General features: G+C 32.5%; 2 protein-coding genes across 2 annotated transcripts; both read right to left on the bottom strand.

Annotated features, from left to right (window-relative positions):
- Positions 1–7,477: 7,477 nt before the first annotated feature.
- On the bottom strand, positions 7,478–15,551 carry LOC113727626 (probable linoleate 9S-lipoxygenase 5). The gene is made up of 9 exons (XM_027251890.2): positions 15,431–15,551; positions 10,533–10,807; positions 10,043–10,286; positions 9,532–9,858; positions 9,298–9,383; positions 9,051–9,158; positions 8,641–8,945; positions 8,275–8,542; positions 7,478–8,150 (listed from the first exon to the last, which is right to left on the bottom strand). Exons 1-9 carry the CDS (start codon positions 15,549–15,551, stop codon positions 7,497–7,499), a joined length of 2,388 nt encoding a protein of 795 aa, XP_027107691.1. The 3' UTR covers positions 7,478–7,496.
- A 1,135-nt stretch (positions 15,552–16,686) lies between these two features.
- On the bottom strand, positions 16,687–26,094 carry LOC113727625 (probable linoleate 9S-lipoxygenase 5). Its single transcript, XM_027251889.2, has 9 exons — positions 25,780–26,094; positions 20,053–20,342; positions 19,471–19,714; positions 19,020–19,346; positions 18,799–18,884; positions 18,586–18,693; positions 18,160–18,464; positions 17,799–18,062; positions 16,687–17,680 (listed from the first exon to the last, which is right to left on the bottom strand). Exons 1-9 carry the CDS (start codon positions 25,979–25,981, stop codon positions 16,927–16,929), a joined length of 2,580 nt encoding a protein of 859 aa, XP_027107690.1. The 5' UTR covers positions 25,982–26,094; the 3' UTR covers positions 16,687–16,926.

Below are 26,094 nucleotides of genomic sequence, written 5' to 3'. Positions count from 1 at the left end.
TGCCGTGGCAATGCAAGGAGGTCATCTGTGCTCTGTGGGGACGCACAAAGAAGGTTATCCTGGGGGCACGGGAGAAAGCCGGTTGTGCGTGGATGGAAAATGTACTAATACATTTAAAAATCACAATAAAAGTCCTCTTAAAAATGTGTTCATCATCTAATGCCCAATGCTAACATTTGATAAATTAAAATAATTAATTAAATATTCTATTATGCTATAAACAATTATATGCCATTGAGTTGATTGAATAATATTTTCTTTTTCTTTTTTTTTGTCATTTCAACTAGTTGTCAATTGAAATAAAGATTTTATAATTATTTAAATTATTCAATAAAATTATGAATTTAAGATGAACATAAACATAAATACATTAAATTGTATTATTGAAATATTTGATTTAATATGAAGGAAAGATAAGAAGAAATAGTAAGAAATTTTTTAAAAATTCATGTGAGTCCTTTATATTGGAAATCATCTTTACTTGCTATTATAATCACAATACCTAATCATAACCGATTGAAATTCATATCCACAAGTCATGCAACGATTTGGTTTATACTGTTTAGAATTAAAGTTAATATATACTCAAATTAAAATTCTCTTTTTTTCACTAAATTTTCTTTTATATATGATTTATGTGTTATCATTTGTTTGTAATTAATTTAACAAAACGATGCTCTTTAGGCTAAATGATATGTTTTGATAATGTAGATTACTTTTAAGGAGATTTAGAACACATTTTTTATACATTTAATCTAATTCACATTTATTTCACTTGAAATATAATTATTTAAAACATAAGGGACCAAAAAATATAAATTCAAACTTTTGACTAATTTTAACTTGATTTTGCTTGTTAGATATTGCAGTTTTCCATTAGTTGTCCTAAATTTGCCTAAAATAAAAAATTTGGGATCATATTTATTTTGGTCAAAATATCAGGGATTAGTTTAACTCATAGACCAAACGTTGGAGAACCAAAATTGCACATTCCTTTATTTTAATCATGTTTGATATCCCAACTCTTCCTTTTATATTTACGTTTAAATTATTTCAAATATCAAAATCAATTAAAAAATAAAAACTACTACAATATTTGTTTTGACATGTACAAAATTCACTAAATAATGTTGAAAATTTCACTCATTTTTCGTTATAACAATTTTGGATACCTTTCCGTACCTTTATTTTCCACGTTTCTTTGACATTCACTTTTTGCTCTTCACTTTTTATTGGGACCGGCATCTCGGTTGGAGTATTCGCAAAATATTTTCTAAGTAATGGGCATTAGATGATGAACAAATATTTAAGAGGGCTTTTATTGTAATTTTAAAATGTATTGCATTATTTCATCCAATCACAACCGGTTTTCTCCGGTGCCGGGTACATGTGCGTCCCCACAGAACACAGTTGGGCTGCTTTTGACCAGGTAGTCTTGGAATATTCAACTACGAACTTTCCAGTTACGTCGTAGACTATGCAAATTGGGATTGAGTAAACGTTTTGTTTTGTTTTTGTTTTTACTGTCCCCACAATCTTCTTACCGCTCAACTATTATGCTAACTTTCCAGTTACGTCGTAGACTATGCAAATTGGGATTGAGTAAACGTTTTGTTTTGTTTTTACTCCCCCCCAATCTTCTTACCCCTCAACTATTATGCTAGGCACACGGTTCGAATTTTGAATTTGACAGCAATCTTTTCTGATTATTAGGCTAATCCTAATGGCTAGACTGAATAAACGTTGTCATAGGTACTTATATCTATAATACACGCTACATATTTATTATTATACGTTACAATCCTTGAAATTTAGATGTTCGACAGAATGAGATAAGAAAACACAAGAAAGTATTTCTTTTTTACACCAGCTTTTATTTTTTGTTTTTTTTTTCGATACGATAGCTTCCTATACTATAAGAAGAAAAAGGGCCTAATAGAGTTTTGGAGTAATTCGAAAGGGACTGAATCATTATCGGATCAGACGAATATACTATACAATCACATTTAAACCCTTACCTCTCACCTTACCAAGTCTTAATCAATGGCCTAGTGGTTAACACTAGCTTTTATTCAAAGTGAAAGAGCAAGGAAAGTTAAGTTGCTGTACGTCCAAATTTGAAAAGTAAACAACTGTACGTCCAAAATTGAAAAGTAAACAACTTGTCAATGGCTACGGAAAGTTTCATCACCTCTTCTGCATGCTGTTTCGGAAAGACGCGTACTTTGTGGTGGGCATTGAAATTTTTGACTCCTTCTGGGTAAATTTAAGAATTTATTAACAAAAAAAGTCATGAAGAGTGGCTGGTAAATTTAAGAATTTATTAGACATAATTTAAACAAGTTTGAGTCGTGCTAAATAGCACTATTTTAAGAAACTATTCCAAGAGATTGAAATATTTTTTTAAAATTAAACAAACCATCTTCTTGTAAACAAGAAGGAACAGAACCAGCAAATATCGAATAAACATAATAGAGAAGGATAAACAAGAATGAAGAGAAGAACGAAGAAAGAATGATATGCCAAAACTTTATCCTCAAAGATTAAGATGAAAGATAAAACTTTATCTCAGTGCAAGAAAGGGGGGAATCCATCAATTTGCACTAGATAGGCTTGACTCAACTTTGTTCTCATGTGCGCGAATCTACACTAATGATCAACTTAACATAAGCCCAATAAGAACCTAAACTCAATAAAGAACAATAAACTCAATAGAGAACAATAAAGAGATTCTGAAGAACCTAATAAGTTACTCCACTTATCCCCAAACTTCTCCGAATTAATTTCTTACTTAATTTTGAGTTTTCCATTTTTTTTATTTTAATGCATCATTCGATAATCTAAGAGTAAATTAAGTGTATTAATGGATACTCGTTAACACATCTACTTTACTATATAAATTCATCCTGTATCCTAGCATTTATTATCCTCATTTTTACTCAAACACTTTTCCAACTTAATTCTAAATTTTTTTTTTAAAAACACCAACACCTTGAGCCCTTTTTAATGAGTTTCTATAAACACTAGTTACACAACTACATTAATTATGTAAAATAAACAAATGTATCTCTGTAATTGTACATCATCATATATGCATGGTAGGAAGAAGCAGTTATCACAACAAGTTTAAGCCGTGGTCAAATAAAAGAGTGAAGGGGGGGGGGGGGGGGGATACAATGGGGTTTTGTTCATATCATAGTAGTACAATTTTCAAATCATAGAAGTACTATCAACTATGCCCATACCTCCTTTAAGTTGAATCAAATTTTACAAACCATAATCAACTTTACATAAAATTTGCACCAGCAGCCGAATGAAGAATGCATGGGAGAATAATTACACTTACCTTCTTGAGGTTTCTCATGGTTAAGTGAGAGCCTTACTCTGAATATCAAGATCACATTTCAGTGCCCATTACAATATGTCAGAAAAATCTAACCTAACTTCATCTTCGTATTATTTTTAGGATATTTAAAAATGTGAAAGTATCAGTGCAAGTTCTTTTTTTTTTTTTTTTTTTTTTTAAGTATCAATACAATCTGAAAAGTCTGTAATGTTCCCACCCTATAGTTCTCGTACGAGTATTTCTATAAATCAAACTAGTGTTAGTTGTCCTATTTAGCTAGTATGATGGGCAACGTGGAATTCAATTTCAAGATGTATTAGTAATAGGTTAGACTAGAGGCGGCAAATTAGATTGAAATCCACTTATCCATCCATGTAATTAAACCACTATTATATGGATTTGGATGACTAAAATAAATCTAATGATTTTAAATGGATCACCATTTAAAATCAATTAAGTTGATGGATTTAAATGAATAAACCATTTTATCTATATTTATGCAATTATTAAAAAAAATATGGACGAAAAGTATAATCTGACTTATCTATCTCTCCCCGTTCCCTCAACAGGCGGCTCCCATGTCTTTCTTCTCCCGAAGAAGAACCTTGCCAGCATCACTATCATTCATCAGCCATCCTATTCTCATCAAACAAATTTGATCCCAAAAATTCCTATAACTAACTAGTTTTTGAAAAAAAATCCAAAACTCAGTCTTCTTTCTCTCAATAGTCTAGGCATCTCAAGTTCAACGAGAGCTCAAAGTATTTTTTTTTTCTGTGTGCAATTATGTGACATGCACTTTTGGAAAGGCCATCTTCCAAGTTTTGACAAATTTGTAAAATGCATATTGTACTATCAAAGGTTCTTTGGGTATATTGAAGTCTGAGAAGTGTGATCTTTAGATTTTTTTTTTTTTTGTGAATATTTACATTTGTTTTGATATATGATAGTGATTTGAAGCCAAATCAGAATCAAGGGACTCATTAGGAGTAGCCCATTTGATTAAAAAAAATAAAAGTTTGTATACAAAAGGACAAAAATGAAGTTCTCAGTGTATCTAAGGCATTTTTTTCATTGTAGCTCAAAACACGCATTTTTCAATTGTCCATACACATCAATACATGTGGTTATAATATACCGTGCACGTTAGTTAAATGATTTTTAAATGGACAATTGGATATCTATCATCCATTTAGATCCAATCTACATACAATCATTTATTATATGTATTTAAATGAATTGGATGCTATAATAATCTACAAATCTTTTATACGAAATCAATTATGATCCATATATCCATCTTGCCGCCTCTAGGTTAGATGCCTAAGAGATAAAAAGCCACGTAAGGCATACGGTAGCCTTGGGATTTTGTTTAGAATAAGTCAGATCCTCTGTCCGTCGTCTTTTATTTTGTGAGTTGCAGCCGCTGCAATGTGAATAGTAGTAGAAGAAGAAAATTCTTTGCCTCTTGATCCGTTTCCGGTGAATTTTTCCTTGTGAGTTTATGTCATTTGTCAATTTGGATCCATCAGTATTTAACTTCCTATTGGTTACGTCAAGCATGAGAGGTAGGAGATGGTTGTTGAACAACCCATAAGATAAAAGTCAATATGAGATTTTATTACCTTTAAATGACCTTTGAGGGAGATCAAGAATTGTGTATTCCAAAAAAAAAAAAGGAAAAAACTCAAGATGGAAGCAACAGAATGAGAAGGAGACATGGAACATCGTGCATGCATGATATAGATTGGTTCTCCGTTGGAGGAAATTCTGAAAAATGAATTAAGAAGAATATGAATCAGTAAGAAGTTGGATCAAATGAGGGAAAAGGAGGTGTACGTTTTGGCTAATAATCTATTTCGAATTACAATACTTTTTTCATAAAAAAAAAAAGAATACATACTTTCATTCCTTGAGATTTGGATCAATGGCAAAAAATAAATCAAGGATGCAACGAATACATCAATTTCGAGAAATACTTATGTAACATATTTGAAAAATAATTATAAAGAATAAGCTTGATAAATCATATGCAACCCAATAAATTAAATATCTGTACATGTCATTAATATCACCTTTAGATCTATTTTTTAACTTGTTCACACTAAAATTTTAGGTCTGACAAGAGAATCTAAGAAATTTCAGATCTAATAAATCCACTGATCTTACAAAAATAATCTCAAATTTAACAACAAAGAGACAAAAAAAAATTAAAAAAAACTCCGACTATGAGATCTTGGAGAAAAGAAAACTCCCACGAAATATTCTAAGTGAGAAGAAAATTCTCAATCCTAAAAAAATACTTTGCTATACATAAAAATATAAGAGGAGAAGGTCTCCATCCACGGAGAAAGTAAAGCCTAGTTTGTAGAGTGAGAGAGGGAAGAGAAACTTGGGTTTAAAGGGAAGGAAAATGTAAATTTCTATCATATCTTTTTAATTGGGCATTTAAGTTACAATACTTAAGATAAACAATCATGGTCAATCAAGAAGCTTTCTACGATTAGAAGCAAATATTCTAGAAGTCTTTGATAGCACTAGGTTGATTGACCAACTATTAAACGCAATTCCTTCTCCTTTTTTTTTAAATTAATTTCTTTGTTATACATCTTTGAATGCAAATAATATAAAAGTCTTTAGTCTTTAATAGAGATATTAATCAAGTGATAATGATGTACCTAGTTTGAGCGTCAAATCCTTTCATCTTCCCTTTTGCGTATAGCAGAGCTTGGAACGATGAAGAAACAAAGGTCATTTTATATGTCACAAGTTGGTCGATGGTGATGATAATCATTGGATTAACCATTCTCACACTGATAGTGTATATAATGTCGGCGGTGAATGAATGACAATAATACAAAATTTGAATTTGAAATTTAATTTTCATACATATGACATGGATCTAAATGTGATAATGTATACATCGTCAGTATATATTAGATTTACTCATAATAATAATAGAGTAAATCTTATATATACTGACAGTGTTTACAATATCACATTAGATTCATGATACATATACAAAAACTGGATTTAAAATTCAAATTTTTTGTAGTTATCATTCATCTAACGCTAGCTAGCAGTGTATATATTATCAGTATAAAAAAATTAATCCATAATAATAATAATAACAACAACAACAACAACACTTGAAACACTATGTATCTCTTCTCAAGTTTCCCTTATTCTGATAATATATAGAAGGGAATATTATGTCCTAAAAGGTAATCTACAATGTCACAACACTTTGCATTGGTTTCTCACAAGTCAACGAGCATATTGTACGCACGTCACAAATATTAGGGTGAAAATCACTTTTTGCCAAATATTTACGCTTACTACCACTCTTTCATCAAGTATAATTTAATTTGAAAATTATTAAGCTCAAAAAAATTACTAAAAAATTATTAAACAATATTTTAATCTAAATCGCGATATTAAGTATAAATGTTTGAACTCCAAAAACTCTTTTATCCTAGCCCTCGGATCCCAAGACACACCAATCCGTAATAGTCTATATCATAGTGGGCATCAATTTGATGATCTTGTCTTTTGTCTTCCCCCATCAAATTTCTTTTTAATTAATTTTCTTTTCTTTCTTTACAGGTTCATGGAATAAAGTTTGAAATTCAGATTATAATCACAAATCTAAGAACCAATCATGCATTAGACAAAGACATGATCCATTTCTTATTCTATTTCGGCAAATCACATGAATTATAGGCGTGAAAACAAGTGGAAGTAGAGGAGAGGAAGAAATTTCATACGTACATCATCTTTTAGACAAAACTATTTAAAGGATAAATCTCAATATGCATTTATGATCATCAAAGCAATACTAGTGTAATTAAAATCCAATTTGCATTTCCATACTTCACAAAAAAAAAAAAAGTGACCTACGATCGTGGAAAAAGGAGTAAGTACATACTTTTAAGTTCGTTAATTTTGCAAGCTATTGATGTAACAAATTGATGCCCATTATTATGCTTGAAGTTCACAAATGTGATGTGCATATTGCTAATATGGGATGTCTAAATCAATATGTAGAGAGAATATCCTTATTTTGGACAATTGTGTGTATTTGTATACAAGAATCAAATTGGATATGGTGAGAATCATATTGCTATACTATTTGGAATTCCTTTGCCAGTTATTCCACTTTCACTCGTAGGGAAAAGCAAGGTGTATGGTATGTTAACTGAATTTGATCCTCAATTCCAGACAGAGTTCTCCCAAATCTTTTAAAAGCTTCCAGTGGTTCTGAGTTCTTAGTCCATTCAGGATTCTCTCTTTGTCCGAGGTAAACCTCATCAGTAGTATGCCTTGACAAGATCTCAATGGTGGAAAGGCCAAGTAGAGTCTGGGGTTGGGATGCGATAGTTTTCAAGAAAGCCTTATCAGGATTAGACTTGAGCTCTTCATACTCTTCAGTACCAGGCTCTGGCATGAATCTGGGGCTCGTGGTGGGGCGATTTGGCTGAAAACCTGCATAAGGCCACTGTCCGAAATTGGTCGCTGCATGAAGAGCTGAAGCCAACCATATTATGATAGTGCATGAGTTAATCAGCTCTGTGATGGTCTTCATTTGAGGCCAACATTTTTCATCTTTCTTGTCGGCATGTCCCTTTTCTCTGAATTCTTTCCACCAGGCTTGGAGTTCAGTGTCTTGTTGAATCATCTGGTCAGCTTTGTAGAAAAAGGAGCAGTAGTCTGTGACCCAAGTTTTGATAGCTGACCAAATCTTTAATCCATCAACGGCATATGGATAGTCATGGATTATTAAGCGAAGGCCATATGGGGAAAACTTGAATCCTCAACTGCCATTTTTCGGTGGGAACCATCTCATTAATTGAAAATTCAAAAATTAGTGTCCAAATTTTCTAGCCAGAATTTATCAGAATACCATAAGAAAATGGTTGATGATAAACTTGCCTTTTAATTAGATCAGCAGGAAGTGCTTGCTCGGGAAACACCCAATCCCTATATTGAAGGGATGACATTTCCATTGCACACACTGAAGGAAACAATGTACTCTCAACAATTCCTTTTGCATTAGTCAGGATCTGACGACTTATCGCATTTATATTCATTGTGTCGCGGAAGTGAGGATGGAGAAGCTTATATACAGGATGGAGCACACTTAGTTGCCTGTTTGTTGCAATCACAATCGGCCCAATTACTGCATGTGTATGCAACCTGTCAACGGAGTCAATTTCATCAAATCTACCAGTTCAGATAAGAAACTAAATTTGCAGGAATGATAATAGCAGAAGCTTTTCAAAATTGTCTTGTACCAATGTGTGATGAGTTGGCGGATGCCAGAGTCATTGACTGCAACATAAGCTTTAGCCAGCTGCCAAATGGAATTCTCAACACCTTGTTCGGCAGGTGTGTATACTTTGCTAATGGAACCAAATTTATCGCCATCTGGATGAGGCAATCTTAGTTCAATTGCTAATGGCTTTAGTGTTCCATCTTTTTGTAGAAAGAGCAGTGTCCTAGAAGCGTAAGTTTTGGTAGGTGTAGCATTTATTCGCCTTAGATATGGCATAATTGTATCATGGTGATCCAAAATGAAAAGACGATTAGTCTTGATTGCCTGTGGTCAAAATTATACACAAATCACTCGAGTTAATGACGAATTACAAAAGCCACTATATTGATTAAACATATCAGAGATAGAAATTGATTTGCTTAGTCATACATCTTGAATTGTCATGCCCTCCAGTTTATTCTCTATATGTTTTCTGGTTATTGTACTAGACTGGTTACCATAGACCTTAGGATCTAGCTTGCTCGATGGAGGGAACACCTGAGGAACATGTAAAGAATATTAGCAAATGCTGTCAAATGAAGGAAATGGAGGGAAATGTGATGTGTGTGTGTATAGCCTCAATTTGCAAGTTTTTCCCTTTAGACTAAAAGCTAAATAACAGGGTTCCAAAGTCTACGTGAAGGCCTCTTATTATCACAGTGTTCAGTCCAGCCAACATTTCTCTTGCAAATTCTTCATCAGTCCTCCATGCAGATTTATTTCCTGTAGCAAAAGAATATAAACTCCTCAGGATTAACACTGGTATCTTTTGAAAGGTCTTCCACATGTAGATGTATGCACTAGATAGCAACTAAAGAAAGTTGAAGATCGAAAGTGCAGTTGGAACTTGGAAAACAAACTTTTGGATTACCTTCAATAATCTTGAGCAATGGGTATTTCAGAAGTCCTTCACCATCTGTCGGCAGCACTTGCTTCAAAAACTCAAGAGAGATGCCTTCGGTTAAGCTTTTGGGTATCTTGATTCCTCCTTCATAGATTTTCTGCACATCTTCAAAGCTGTCAAACTCCATAGAATTGCTGTCAGATTTATTCCCATACTCGGAGAGAAGGAATTGAGAAATCGACTTCAATTCGTAAGCAAGGAAGTCTGACATCTTCAAGTGTCCAAATCGCTCATCTCTTGGTACATAAATGTTTAGGCTCTCAAGCAGTGGCAACCCGCTCTCAGAGTTTGGATCTGACGAAAAACATAATTGAAAAGGAAAAAAACAATCAGTATACACTACATTAACCTCATCAACTTAATAGATTACCAACCTGTGACTCAGAGATGAGAAAAGAGCTAAGCATTTTGGAGAATTTTGAATATATCTGTAATCACAATAGTGGTTCAAATATATATCATTGCTGATAAAAATGACCTGTCTTAGTACATGGTCTCCCGGTTCTTCCCCTGCGAGGGTAAGGATACACGACAGATCCTCCCAAAATTGGACTAACGTAGCTTGCGTCCTTCCTGTCTGGATCTCCCAGATCATTATAACAAGCGTAGTCATATATTCTGTCCCATTCCTTAAGCTCTCCAGTTCCATCTCCTCTCAGGTTTGCTAATTCTGCTTCTCTGTAGAACTTCAGTGGTTCTGACGTGTTATTAGGAAGATATGCCTGTATAATTGTAACAATTGACAATTATGTACAGTCTAACATATATGCATCATTCATCCAGGAAATATACCCATAACAATGTTTGGTTAACTCTGTTGGCAAATACTAATTCAAGTATATTGAAAGGTTGTTTCCAGCTGATAAAAAGATAAAAACACAGAGGAGGACCTTTCAAGTTTCAACTGCAGTACCTTAGAGACTAAGCAGTTTCTGCTATCATGTATTATGTGTTTGACATAGTAATACCTGATTAGAGAAGAAAATGCGGTCTGTTTTGTATTTATCAGCTGGATAAACGCAAGAGTTGCAAACAAAGTGGATGCTATCATGTCCAGGAACATTTTCAAGAGTTAGAGTCTTGAGGTAAAACTCATATTGGTGAAAATTTTTTATTATGAAAGCTCCTGGAACTCCAATATCTTCATCCCAGTCAAATGTGACAGACAAGGCTGATTCACCAGCTTTTACAGAGGAAAATGTAGTGATCCAGTTTTCCAGGTAAGCAGGAGTCCCTAATTTCCCTTTCACCCGTTCCCTGCAAAGAAACATAACAGTATCCAATTCAGGTTACTTGTGTTTGCTAAGTCACTAAGTATACAGAAACATTCTTTGCTATGAAACTTTGACATCTTCTACTATTATATACACCTTAGCAAGAAAGTCATCAATTTGTTCTCAATTAATTTGCATATCATCCATTTCCAATATTGAGAAAAGTTATTGGAGTGTATAACTAATTCTATATTGATGGCAGGACCAACATCCTAAGCAATCAATTTCATCTTAGGATGTTAAATGTCCACTCAGTATGAAAAATATTTGAACTATTCAAAATGTGGAAAACTGTGACAAGATTAAGAACTGATCATTTAAACAGCAAAAGGTTTACTAACTAATTTTAAATCTTTGCATACAGGATCGATGATCAAGGCAATCACGAACGAATTCGACCTCCACTTTGGACAAAGGAAAAATGATATCATTCCATCAAGCTGCAATACAAGAATAATAACATGCATGAAAGCTTGTATAGATTAAAATGAGAGTGTTTTGGTTTAATCTGTTTGGAATTGCAGTAGTTTATCAAAAAGCACTTAATTAGTAGGGCTTTTGATCAAAGTATTTATAAAATGCTTAATCAAAGTGTTTGGGTGCATACTTGTGGATGTACTTTCTCTATTTGATAATGTGTAATTTTAAATTTCTAAAACATATTTATCTCTTCATTTAATTCAAAACTTATAATAAAATTGTTAAATTTAATTTTTTATTTTTTGGAACATAAAAGTTGCCCTAAAAATGCAAATTTTGAGCTTATGCCAAAAGTACTTTGTTGGCTAAAAGCTCTAGTACCCAATTTAAAGAATGATGGTCATCAAACACGTTAAAAGTACTTTTCTCTTCTGAAAGTTTTTTTTTTTTTTTAATCAAAAACACTACAACCCTAAATGGAGCTCAAGGCGAGTGCATGGGTGGGGAAGTGTATATGTGGTATAAAAGCTCATGAAGGGAGGGAGCAATGGCTAGACCGGGAAGTGTAGGAGACTATTTCCTTAGTCCTAAACCTAGAAGTTTGCATGACTAACTCTTTCAAGTACTGCTAGAAGTAAAATCGTCTTCTTTTTCCAACATAAAATCATAGGTCTTGATGACGTGCATACAGTGACGGAGCCAGGATTTTTTCTTTGGGGGGGGGCCAAAATTTTTTCGAACAAAATTATTTAAATATGTTATGTTCAAAATAATTTTCATCTATTTAAATATATGGCATCTTAAAATATCAAATATTAACTTTAATTATAAAGATATGTCTATTTCATAAATATGTAGCATAGTCATAACTAAAATTAAGACAAGAAATAACCTTTGATTAAATATCTTATAACATCACAAATCACCTAAGTTGCACATTATGAGAAGATGCTCCAATATGTCGCTTGAGCAAAAACAAAAATATAACTATGCAATATAATTATAACTATTTTCAATTAAAAAGAGATAAAAATTATGTTAACATGTCTTGAAATTTCATCCTCTTTTATTAAACGTAAATTGAGCTTTACGTTCTTTCATAGAACTAAATTCATCTATAATTGAATCAATGGTAAATTTTCGAACAACTTCCTTTTTTTATGTACATTGTTAGACAATCATTCAAGAAATTATCTTTTATCTTGTTTTGGAGTTTTGTTTTGATTATCTTCATAATTGAAAATGTCCATTCTATAGACTATAGAACGAAGCCAGGATTTTTTCTTTGGGAGGGGGGCCAAAATTTTTTTGAACAAAATTATCTTAATATATTATATTCAAAATAATTTTCATCGATTTAAATATATGACATCTTAAAATATCAAATATTAAATTTAATTATAAAGGTATGTCTATTTCATAAATATGCAGCATAGTCATAACAAAAATTAGAACAAGAAATAACCTTTGATTAAATATCTTATAACATTACAAACTATCCAAATTGTACATTATGAGAAGATGATCCAATACGTCACTTGTGCAAAAACAAAAATATAACTATGCAATATAAATATAACTATTTTCAATTAAAAAAAAGATAAAAGTTATGTTCGCACACCTTGAAATTTCAACCTCTTTTCTTAAAAGTAAATTGAGCTTTACATTATTTCATATAACCAATGATGGAGCCAAGGGGGGGCTGAGGGGGGCCATGGCCCCCCCTAAGTTTTGAAATTTTTAATTCATAGTATGTAAATATATGTATAAGAAAAAGTTGGCCCCCCCTAATTTTTTACAATTTTAGTTTATATTATGAGAGTTTATATATATATATATATATGTGTGTGTGTGTGTGTGTATGAATTAGCCACCTTTGATATAATTTTTTCTTCAAAAAAGTTATTTATTTTTTATTGTGCTAATTATTTAACATTCAAAAACTTAAATATATAATTTCATAATCCATAGTAAATTGACCCAATTTGACATATTATAATAAAAGACTCAATTCATAATTATGAATGGGCTAAAATAAAAATAATTACTTTATTAGTCCATATACAAATATACAACTTAGCCTAATTGATAAAAAAAATTAAAATTAATGATCTATCCTCTTGTTGACCCATATACAAATATACAAATAATTACTTGAAGGCTTGGTGAAGACAAGAAATTGAGTGATCTATCATGTTGTTGATAGATTGATTATATTTGTTTTCACTCTTCATGTATCAACTACAATTATAGAACAGACATTTTCAATTATAAATATAATCAAAACAAAACTGCAAAACAAGATAAAAGATAATTTCTTGAATGATTGTCTAACAATATACATAAAAAAGGGAAGTTGTTCAAAAATTTAGTACTGATTCAATTATAGATGAATTTAGTTATATGAAATAATGTAAAGCTCAATTTACTTTTAAGAAAAGAGGTTGAAATTTCAAGGTGTGCGAACATAACTTTTATCTTTTTTTTAATTGAAAATAGTTATATTTATATTGCATAGTTATATTTTTGTTTTTGCACAAGTGACGTATTGGATCATCTTCTCATAATGTACAATTTGGATAGTTTGTAATGTTATAAGATATTTAATCAAAGGTTATTTCTTGTTCTAATTTTTGTTATGACTATGCTGCATATTTATGAAATAGACATACCTTTATAATTAAATTTAATATTTGATATTTTAAGATGTCATATATTTAAATCGATGAAAATTATTTTGAATATAATATATTAAGATAATTTTGTTCAAAAAAATTTTGGCCCCCCTCCCAAAGAAAAAATCCTGGCTTCGTTCTATAGTCTATAGAATGGACATTTTCAATTATGAAGATAATCAAAACAAAACTCCAAAACAAGATAAAAGATAATTTCTTGAATGATTGTCTAACAATGTACATAAAAAAAGGAAGTTGTTCGAAAATTTACCATTGATTCAATTATAGATGAATTTAGTTCTATGAAAGAACGTAAAACTCAATTTACGTTTAATAAAAGAGGATGAAATTTCAAGACATGTTAACATAATTTTTATCTCTTTTTAATTGAAAATAGTTATAATTATATTGCATAGTTATATTTTTGTTTTTGCTCAAGCGACATATTGGAGCATCTTCTCATAATGTGCAACTTAGGTGATTTGTGATGTTATAAGATATTTAATCAAAAGTTATTTCTTGTCTTAATTTTAGTTATGACTATGCTACATATTTATGAAATAGACATATCTTTATAATTAAAGTTAATATTTGATATTTTAAGATGCCATATATTTAAATAGATGAAAATTATTTTGAACATAACATATTTAAATAATTTTGTTCGAAAAAATTTTGGCCCCCCCAAAGAAAAAATCCTGGCTCCGTCACTGCATATAACTAAATTCATCTATAATTGAATCAGTACTAAATTTTTGAACAACTTCCCTTTTTTATGTATATTGTTAGACAATCATTCAAGAAATTATCTTTTATCTTGTTTTGCAGTTTTGTTTTGATTATATTTATAATTGAAAATGTCTGTTCTATAATTGTAGTTGATACATGAAGAGTGAAAACAAATATAATCAATCTATCAACAACATGATAGATCATTCAATTTCTTGTCTTCACCAAGCCTTCAAGTAATTATTTGTATATTTGTATATGGGTCAACAAGAGGATAGATCACTAATTTTAATTTTTTTTATCAATTAGGCTAAGTTGTATATTTGTATATGGACTAATAAAGTAATTATTTTTATTTTAGCCCATTCATAATTATGAATTGAGTCTTTTATTATAATATATCAAATTGGGTCAATTTACTATGGATTATGAAATTATATATTTAATTTTTTGAATGTTAAATAATTAGCACAATAAAAAATAAATAACTTTTTTGAAGAAAAAATTATATCAAAGGTGGCTAATTCATACACACACACACACACACATATATATATATAAACTCTCATAATATAAACTAAAATTGTAAAAAATTAGGGGGGCCAACTTTGTCTTATACATATATTTACATACTATGAATTAAAAATTTCAAAACTTAGGCCCCTCAACCCCCCCTGGCTCCATCATTGCGTGCATAGCAACGATCACATGGAAGAAGTTAGTTATGGATCGAAAGCAAAATGCAGCAGAAGATGTATATTTAGGTACCTGAATGATCAGCCTTGACAGAACTGACGAGCTGCAAAGAGACCTTTTTACCAAGAAACTCATACAGGAGATCAACAACTGCAGCACTAAAGTCATTGAAGTCTAACACATGTTTCTTCATCAAAACCACTGTTCCCTTAATCTTCTGCTTTTTGCCATGAGCGTTTTTTCCTATGATGGCCTTCACAAACTTATTCTTTCAATAGTAACCCTTAATCCGAGATAAATCTCAAAAGCCGGCAACTCTTGAGGCCACCCAGAAAACTAATAATCTAACCCCAAACCCTCCCAATGATCGATGTGGGATTTTTGGAAAGGCCAGTAAAGCCACTGCTACTAAAGGTATACTAACCCCCATTACACTCAAAAACCTTTCCATACTTTCTTTTTCTTTCAACAGGAGAAATCAGAATTAAATCACTAATCCTTAATCTCAGGTAAATCTCAAAAGCCAACAACTCTTGAGGCCATCCAGGGAACTAATAATCTAACCCCAAACCCCCCCAATCACCGTCTCGTTCTTCCAAGAAAAAGAAATCAAATTGGTAGTGCACGAAGAAAATTATAGGTGATGAGCTTTTCAGATTGGAAGTGCTTTAAATAGAGGATAGCAGGTGTTTTGAATGACACGGGCAGAAACTTAATAAGGTTGTTTAATTTGTTGACCAAGGTCTATCTGCATAATTTATGGGTCAATGACCAAAAAACCTTCAATAAAGTAAAAGTTGGATGGAGTAAAATTTTTACCGACTTTTACTAGTTTGAGTGCAAGTATATGTAGAGACCTTGCTTGAAGCAATTTTTTGCACAGGCAATAACCATGACTAAACAAATTAACCGACACTGCACCATTTTCATTTTTTCTAACACATTCTACCTTCAATTGCGTTGTTCAGGTAACTATGCAAGTTCATTGTTTCTTTCTTTGGGTTAATTTAGAGAGACCAGCATTAATAGAAACTATTTTAATCTAGTCTAACACGGCGTGTGAGGATGCCCAGATAAATTATAGGTGCAGTAACATATGACAGGAATTCGATCTTTGAAAAGTTGGCAAAGAAGCATCACTTATAAAGAGACGGATAATGCTATTCACAAAACCTTTTCAAGATTCTTGCACGTTCGTTGTTTAAAGGGATAAATCTGACGTAGTATTCACCTGAAGCATGAGCATCAAAGCAACATAAATACAGCAGAGATATTGCATTTGTATACTTATAAGTTGTGACTTACTTCATTATTGAAAACGCAATAACTAAATGAATAACACAATACATATATGAAGTTACAATTTTAGGGCCACGCAAGAAATTTGAGTAACAAACTGATGCCCTATAGTAAGTTTAAAGTGTACAAAAGCAACAGTTTGAGGTTCATTCATAATGCAACGCGTACATCGTCACACATGCTATCTGACCAGTATGCAAATGATAATTGATACTTTTAGACAATTTTACGGACACTTTATTTTGTACTCTAGCTGTAACCATTTGGAATCATATTGCTATACTATTTGGAATTCCTCTGCCAGTTATTCCACTATCACTTGTAGGGAAAAGTAATGTATATGGTATATTAACTGGTCCAACCCTGTTTCTCCACTTTGGATCACCATTCATCTGTAGAATTTGATCCTCAATTTCAGACAGAGTTTGTCCAAATCTTTTAAAAGCTTCAAGTGGTTCTGTGTCCTTTGTCCATTGAGGATTCTCCCTTTGGCCGAGATAAACTTCATCGGTAGTGTGCCTGGATAAAATCTCAATGGTAGAAAGACCAAGTAGAGTCTGGAATTGGGGTGTGATAGTTTTCAAGAAAGCCTTATCAGGATTAGACTTCAGCTCTTCATACTCAAGAGTACCAGGTTCAGGCATGAATCTGCGGCTTGTGGTAGGGCGATTTGGCTGATAACCAGCATATGGCCACTGACCAAAATTAGTTGCTGCATGAAGAGCAGAAGACAACCATATTATTATAGTGCATGAGTCAATTAGTTCAGTGATGGTCTTCATTCGTGGCCACCATGGTTCATCTTTCTTGTCAGCATGCCCTTTTTCTCTTACTTCTTTCCACCAGGATTGGAGTTCAATGTCTTCTTGAATCATCTGATCACTTTTGTAGTAAAAGGAGCAGTAGTCTGTCACCCATGTTTTGATAGCTGACCAAATCTTCAAGCCATCGACAGCATAAGGATAATCCTCAATTAGTAAGCGAAGGCCAAAAGGGGAAGTTGAATCCTTGACTGCCATTTTTCTGAGGGAAATGGAAACAAAAGTAAGACATTCATTGATAACTTCAAAATTTCCACTCAAATTATATCATGCAGACATTCATCAGATCACAGAAGAAAAAGTTAAATTTTGAAACTTGCCTTTTAACAAGATCAGCAGGAAGTGCTTCCTCAGGAAACACCCAATCCCTGTAAAGAAAGGATGACATTTCCATCGCATACCTTGAAGGGAAAAGTGTGCTTTCAACAACTCCTTTTGCATTAGTCAGAATCTGACGAGCTATAGCATTTATGTTCATCGTGTCGCGGAAGTGAGGATGGAGAAGCTTATAAATAGGGTGAAGCACACTTAGCTGCCTGTTTGTTGCAATCACAATTGGCTCAATTACTGCATGTGTGCGCAACCTGTAACCAGAATGAAGTGTGTGAACATCAACTATTTTCAGATTAGAAAATTACTTTGCATCAATAATAACCGAAGCTTTTACAAAATGTCTTATACCAGTGTGTGATGAGCTGATGAATGCCCGAGTCATTTACTGCAACATAAGCTTTAGCCAGTTGCCAAATGGCATTCTCAACTCCTTGTTCAGCAGGTGTATATACTTCGCTAATAGCACCAAATTGATCTCCATCTGGATGTGGCAAGCTTAATTCAATTGCTACTGGCTTTAAAGTTCCATTTTCATGCAGAAAGAGCAATGTCCTTGAAGCATAAGTTTTCGTAGGTGTAGCATTTATTCGCCTCAGATATGGCATAATTGTGTCATGGTGGTTCAGAATGAAAAGACGATTTGTTTTGATTGCCTGTTGAGAGAAAATGTTACAGAATTTTGAATCACTGAGTGATGAGTAAAATCTGTTCTCATGAGAACCAATATCTTGATCGAACATGTCAATGGGATCCAAATTGAGCTATTATTCATACCTCTTCAACTGTCAATCCATCAAGTTTATTCTCAATGTGTTCTCTGGTTATTGTACTAGTATGATTTCCATAGACATTAGGATCTATCTTGCTCACTGGAGGGAACTCCTGGAGAAAATAAAAAGTATATCAGCAAATGCTGTGAAATGTAGGAAATTATATGTCTCTGTGCATAGTCCATATTTGCAATTTCTAATAGGGTTTGAAGTCTACCTTGAGGGCACTGATTATCACAGGATTCAATCCAGCAAGCATTTCTCTTGCAAATTCTTCATCTGTCCTCCATGCAGATCTATCCCCTGTAGCAAAACCATTAGAAGTCCTGGGCATCATAAGTGGCATCTTTTGAAAGGATTTCCACATCTTTACGTATATAGTGACTAACAAAAGTGGAAGATAGAGAAAGCAATAGGAAACTGGAACTTCTGGATTACCTTCAATAATCTTTGGCAATGGATATTTTAGAAGTCCTTCACCATCTGTTGGCAGAACTTGCTTGAGAATCTCGAGAGAGATGTTTTCAGTTAAGCTTTTAGGTAGCTTGATTCCTCCTTCGTAGATTTTCTGCATATCTTCAAAGCTGTCAAACTCGCTTGGTGTGCTGTCAAATTGAGCCTCCAATTCAGAGGAAAGTAACTGAGAAATGGATTTTAATCCATAAGCAAGGAAGTCTGACATCTTCAAGTGTCCGAATCGCTCATCTCTTGGCACATAAATATTTAGGCTCATAAGCAGTGGCAACCTGCTCTCAGATTTAGGATCTGATGCAGGAGATGGAAAAAATCAAAATGAGTTCAGGGCTCAACGTTTTGGAGAATTCTGAATATGTCATCAAACTCTATTGGCAATATTGCTTGAACTATGTTACAATTATGATAAACTGACCAGTCTTAGTGGGTGGTCTCCCTGTTCTTCCCCTGCGAGGGTAAGGATATTCAACAGATCCTCCCAGGACTGGACGGACATAGCTTGGATCATTCTTGTCAGGATCTCCCAGATCATTGTAATAAGCATAATCATATATCCTGTCCCATTCCTTGCGCTCTCCAGTTCCATCTCCTCTCAGGTTTACTAATTCTGCTTCCCTATAGAACTTCAGTGGTTCTGGAGTATTATGTGGAAGATATGCCTGCAGAAGCATAACAGTTATGTGCTCAGTGTAACAAAAAGACTCCATTTTATCCAGGAAAACATTCATGAACGTGTTGTCAAGAATCAGTGAGCTAAAACTAACTCAAGCTCATAGAAATGATGTCTCCAGCTGATCAAGATCAAAACACTGAAAGGGAGAACATCTATTAACTTAAGACCATGCAAAGCTATTTCCCTTTTACCCATCCAAGAATTTAATTCCACAATGCCTATCTTTGTTTTCCAATATCCTTTTTACTGCACCACCTCAGAGACCAAAAATCTCTTCTATCAGGTATTCTGCCATTCTGTGTTTAACATGTTAACACCTAATACCTGATTAGAGAAGAAAATGCGGTCTGTTTTGTATTTATCAGCTGGATAAACCCAAGAGTTGCAAACAAAATGGATACGCTCATGTCCCGGAACATCTTCTAGAGTTACTGTTTTAAGGTAAAACTCATTATGGTGAAGGTTCTTTATGATAAAAGCTCCTGGAGCTCCAACTTCTTCATCCCAGTCAAATGTGACATTGAAGGCTGATTCGCCAGCCGTTAAAGAGGTGAGTGTAGTGATCCAGTTCTCCAAGAATGCAGGAGTCCCTAACTTGCCTTTCAATGCATTCCCTGCAAAGAAACATGAGACCATCCAAGGTTCATTTTTTTTTTTTTTGGTATTATTTAATGTGATACTTTTTATCACATGATATATGCGAGATAAAAAAGCCATTCACAATATAAAAAATGTTCATTGAAAAACATAGGTAAAGAATAATACTATTTTCCAAATAGAGCAAATTTGTTTGCTAACCAAATCATAACCTTCAATTCCAATTATGCATATCTTAAGAAACAAGTCAATTTTCTCTCGTTTCAGCAAACTGGAGCAATTGTCACGTTCATTAAGACCAAATTATGATCAATGAATACCAAAAATCAAGTATGATTTTGGTGTTCCTTTTACAGTTTGCTTGAGTTCTGAGCGATTGGACACAGCCTGCAGAGGGTATCTTCTTTTTTCCCTGGAGCAACAATGTGCACTGTAACATAATAACGGGGCGCAAATTGATATGTTATAAAAATCTTGGGGTAAATAAATAGTATTTTTGAGAATAAACTTTGTAAAGATCTGAATTCTTGGTCCATCTATTTCATGCATAAAATTTTTGTGCTATGGACGAGTTCTTCAAAATTATATACTAGAAATTCATCCAGGCCCGATTTGATCAAGACCAAGACTTTTTCTGCTTTTTTTAAACCTTTTTTTCTCCCTCGATTAACATCTTGAAAATGATCCTAATTTTGAATCTACGAAGCAGCATGTAATAAAAACAGGACTTCATGAGATCCTCAAAAAATAATGACAAGCACAGTCAATCAATAATATCTTAATCACGTAAATTATTCGTGAACATATGAGACACATTTTTTCTCAAAAAAAGAAATTTACGTTTTTAGTTAACATATTTTTCAAATCACTCTTTTATTTCACATATATCAAAGGAATAATTTTAGAAACCTCTCCTGAGGTTTTAACAATTTCACTGAGCTCCCCTGAATTTTGAAAAATTACACCTACCTCCCTTGATTTGATAGTTTTAGTAACAAAACCTTAAAATAATATTGACTTGGTCAAATTTTTAAATGAATACCCAAAAATACCCTTGTGTAATGGGTTATAATTTATTTTCCTATACAATTATAAGATTATCTAGTATAATTATAAGGAAAAGGTGCCAAAATTTTCATATCCATATCTATTATTTGATGAACAACTATAATAATAATTTTATCACTATGATAGAATACTTTTAATGGTATTTTATTATGAATTTAGATTTATAAGATAGAAAAGAAAATGTTAAAATAATTCATATAGAGTTTATAAATTTTTTGAGTTGTGGGATTATCATAATTTAGTAGTAGTTTTGGGCCATTTCTTTTTTATTTATTGTTAATTTTAGTACCAAAAATAGAAAAAAAATTTCAGCAAAAACATTGGATTACATGTAAGTTAACTCATCAAAAAAATCACTAGTTCAACATTTGGTTATAATAGAAACTAGAGATAATAGAAGTACCTATACAGTTTTTTTTGGCAAAAAATTTAAAAAAATAAATAAGAAGGAAAAGGAATGAAAAAATAACTTTAAAAGCCATTCTAAGTATAAGCATACCAAACAACGGAATTTCATAAAAACATTTAAGGGTAATATTATCATTTTAAATGATAAGAGAGATATGTATAATTTTTAATACCTCAATGAAGCTAAATAAAATTGTTCAAAACCTCAAGGAAGGTTTCTGAAATTATTCCTATATCAAATTACTAAAATATATTTTTCTATAAAAACTCCATAAGATAACAATCTAAATAGTTCTTAATATTATAGCACCTCATAAATGGAGGACCTGCCAATTGTCTCGTCGGGTAAAAGCACTAATAAATATTCATTCGTTAGTAATATACTCTATGCTGACTTAAGGGCAAATAGATCAAATGCTAGTTTTGAAGATCCCAATTCTTATACTTTTTTTTTTTTTTTTGTCGTAACGATAATATTTGTATAACCTACTTTAATCTAATCTAAAGAGAAGGAAGGCCGACGAGACCGGAGAAAATCATTTGAAAATGACAGCCACGATTAAGTGGCAAGGTGGTACCAATTCTTATACACTACTCTCTTTCTGGGAACTAGATATACATGAATAAGCCTCATTGAGTAGGAGTGGAGCGGTCTGAATGGTAGTTACATTTGGACCATACAAAGAAAAACTGAAAAAGTGCCAAAGGAATGGTGCAGGATGCTAGAGACCTGTCGGTAATGCCACTTTTTTGAGTGTATACATTCACATCTTTTCTGTATTAGTAAATTGTATCCACAAATTCTCTGGCATCACTCTCATTCTGGGATGATTGAATTTCTTAATTTAGACTGGACAAAAAAATTCAATGACCTGATAAAAATATTCTGTTTAATTGTTGCATGCAAAGATCAATGAAGAGATGAACCGTGATTCATTTTGACCTTTAGTTAGTGATGATAAAAAAAAAAAAAAAAAAAAAACCATTCTCATTAAGGTGTGTAGAGCTATTATTGCTCTTTCAAAGCAGCAACCAAAAGCCAAAAAATGAAAATCATTAAAACTTTAGAATTACAAATAAATAATCAAGTATAATAATAGAGAGAGAGGGAATGTAATTGAAGAAAATTAAGAAAATCAAGAAAGATATAATCAATGTAAACGTATATAAAGTAAGAAATTAATAGGTTAAAATTTACTACGAATAAAGAAGTATAGAATGATAAAAAAATAAAAATTTGTCCATATTTTAGTAATGATAATAAATAATCAATGTAACAGTATATAAAGTTGGGAATTAATAAATTGAAATTTACTATAAATAAGAAAGTATAGAATAATAGGAAAAAATGAAAGTTTTTCCAAATTTTAGTAATGGTAATAAATTATCAATCCAATAATAGGAATGGAGAATGTGATTGTAAAGAATTAAAATAGGAAAAGTATTAACAAAAAAATAAAATAAGACCCAAATTATAAAAATGTGTATAAAATAGGTAACTAATAGAATGTTTAAATTTACTATAAATAACGGACTAAAATAGGATTATAATTTATTGGTATAAAATATAGATAAAGAATAAAATCTACCAAGAAACATAAGCAAACACATTTTACCAAAATACAGCTAACTCAACAACTTACCAGAATAAGAAGTGAATAGCAAATTAATGTGTGTGTGTGTATGTATGTATGTAGTATGTATATGAATTTTCTAAAGATGTGGTGTAGAGAAAAAACTATCTATGTGTGCATTAACATTGCATACTTTGTCTAAATTTTAATACTAGTAATAAATTATCAAACCAATATTAGGAATAAAGAACGTGATTGATGATTAGAAAAGAAAATACATGAGTTGATTGACAAAAAGTAAAAAACACAAACATTAAAAATGTCCACATGGTAAAAAAAATAGATAGTCTACTTATAAAAAGTTAGAGTAACAAACTTAGTAACCTTCCAAAATCAGAACTGAATTTGTTTTAATATATATGTGTGTGCGTGTGTGTGTGTTATCATTTACAGCATGGGGGACCTGCCAGTTATCTCGTTGTAAAAGCACTAATAAATTGTCATTCATTAGCACTATTATCTTCTATGCCGACACAAGGGCAAATAGATTTAATGGCTAGTTTTGAAGACAAAGCAAATAGGAACCAATTAGTACCATATACTAGTGGTTGTATGTCCTTTTTTTTTTTTTTTTTTTTTTTGTGTCAACAACGATACATCTGTATAACCTATTATATCCTAATCTAGGATAGAGGGGGAGTCTAAGGAGACTGTGGTAGGGGACTAGTAGGTATATAAACTCAACTAGATCAAGGGAGTGCTCTGACACAACCCTTAGATTTTTTTCGTTACAGATGAAATTTGAACCCTCGCTTACAGGTCAAAGAGGGATTGAAACCCCTCCTGGTGGCCACTGAGCCATTAGCCACTCAGTGGCTAGTGGTTGTACGTCTCTTTCTGGAAAACAGATTCAGTACATGAAAACCTCATTGAATAGGGAGGGAGCTGTCAGAATACTAGTCACACTTTGGCGCATATAAAGAAAAATTGAAAAAGTGCCAAAAGAATGGTACAGGATGCTTAAGACCTGTCTTTTTTTTTTTTTTTTTTTTACCGGAGACGGCAACTATTATAACCTAATCTATTCTACACTAAGGAAGAGGAGGCGGACCTAAGGAGACCCAAGAATAATCCGGAAGGAACTGAACCACTATCGAACTAAACGGGTGCACAACACAACCGCCTGAATTTTTTTGAAACAAACGCCTCCCACCTCAACAAGCTACCAGCCTTTGGACTGGTGGTTGGATGCTCAAGACCTGTCGGTATTGCAATTTTTGTGGGTATGTATCCACATCTTTTCTGGATTACTAAATTGTATAAAAAAAAAATTTCTCTAGCATCATTCCCATCCTTGCTAGGATGATTGAATATCCTAATTTAGTCTGACCCAAGTAAAATTAATGACCTGATAAAAAAAATATTCCATTTAATTTTTTCATGCAAAGATCAATGATGAAGTGAATCGTGAGATGTTAAAAAATAAACCATTCTCATTAAGATGTATAGAGCTATTATTGCACTTGCCTGTCCAACTAAAGTTTTCCTTTTGTTTTTGGTGTTCTTTTTTTACTATATGTTATTTTTGGAGTTGTTTTTGAAAAATTTTAATATAGCAAAGTTTTTATAATATATTTTAAAAAATATTTTGGAATATTTAACGGTAGAAGAGTTTTTAGAATATATTTTGGGATATTTTTTAAGTATTAAAAAATTTTAAACTATTTTTTAGAATATTTTTTAAAAATTTTATAGTATTTGAACAACTAATTTTTGAAAAACTGTGAATCCAAACAGAGGTGACCAGGTTGGTGGGAAGTTTGTATCTGCAGACGTATGGTCAGTAACACAAGTTGTGGCCGGTGGGCTCGGAGAAGAAAGGAGCCGTAGAAGGAGGCAGTGGTAACTGGTAAGACAGGCAAGTGCAATAGGCCAAGAGAAAGAAGACAGGAAGGCAAAACGTAGATCCTGACTCTTGGGCTACTCCAAGTCACCTGTTGTAAAACTTTGAAGGCACACAATTTCATGAGTTTCACTTTACCAAGAGAAAACCTCCCCAAGATTTTGTTGGTTTCTTCCCATGTGAAGTGTCCTTAAAATCACTAGCAAAAGCTTGTGCATTGGGGGGATGACCATTTCTACTAGTGGATGAACAAAAAGCAAATGGTCTTGGGTGCTATTACCAAGAAACATCAAATTTTAATTTTTAATGACGAAAGTATCGAGCTAAATATATCGTTTCCCGAAGTGTTAATTCCTGGGGTTTGAGCTTGACTAACTGCAACATCCACGCTCCATACTAGGAGTTAAATTATCACAGGCCGGGATGAACTATAATTTGATGACATGAAAGAAATTATCTATATATGGAGAAAGCAGAAGGAAAGAGAAGATAAATGTATACCTGAATGATCAGCCTTGACAGAACTGATAAGCTGCAAATAGACCTTTCTACCAAGAAACTCATCAAGCCGATCAACAACTGAAGCGGTGAAGTCATTGAAGTCCAGCACGTTCTTCTTCATCAACACCACTGTTCCTTTGATCTTCTTCTTCGTCTCATGATCATGTTTGCCTGTGATGGCAGCCACAAACTTGTTCAGCATCTCGTTCTTTCAAGAAAAACAGAAATTGGTAGTAAACAGAGAGAAAGGATAGGTGATGGATTTCTCTGGAAAAGAACTGTTTAAATAGAGCAGTTTGTCTACTTGTCTTGAAT

The sequence above is a fragment of the Coffea arabica genome, chromosome 2c (assembly GCF_036785885.1).
Source record: "Coffea arabica cultivar ET-39 chromosome 2c, Coffea Arabica ET-39 HiFi, whole genome shotgun sequence".
Classification (NCBI taxonomy): Eukaryota; Viridiplantae; Streptophyta; class Magnoliopsida; order Gentianales; family Rubiaceae; genus Coffea; species Coffea arabica.
Note: the sequence above shows the minus strand (reverse complement) of the source record. Positions and strands in the feature narration are given on the sequence as shown.

Bases quoted from the DNA above. Each gene is read 5' to 3' on its own strand.
- LOC113727626 (XM_027251890.2), bottom strand. From the start codon at position 15,551: ATGAAGAAACATGTGTTAGACTTCAATGACTTTAGTGCTGCAGTTGTT. The intron at 10,287-10,532 runs GTATTACTATGT...ACAATTATACAG, and splicing joins GCATTTTCTTCTCTAATCAG to GCATATCTTCCTAATAACAC. The intron at 9,159-9,297 runs GTAGACTTTGGA...CATGTTCCTCAG, and splicing joins TGATAATAAGAGGCCTTCAC to GTGTTCCCTCCATCGAGCAA.
- LOC113727625 (XM_027251889.2), bottom strand. From the start codon at position 25,981: ATGCTGAACAAGTTTGTGGCTGCCATCACAGGCAAACATGATCATGAG. The intron at 20,343-25,779 runs GTATACATTTAT...GTTTCTTTGCAG, and splicing joins TGTCAAGGCTGATCATTCAG to GGAATGCATTGAAAGGCAAG. The intron at 19,347-19,470 runs GTCAGTTTATCA...CTCCTGCATCAG, and splicing joins GAGACCACCCACTAAGACTG to ATCCTAAATCTGAGAGCAGG.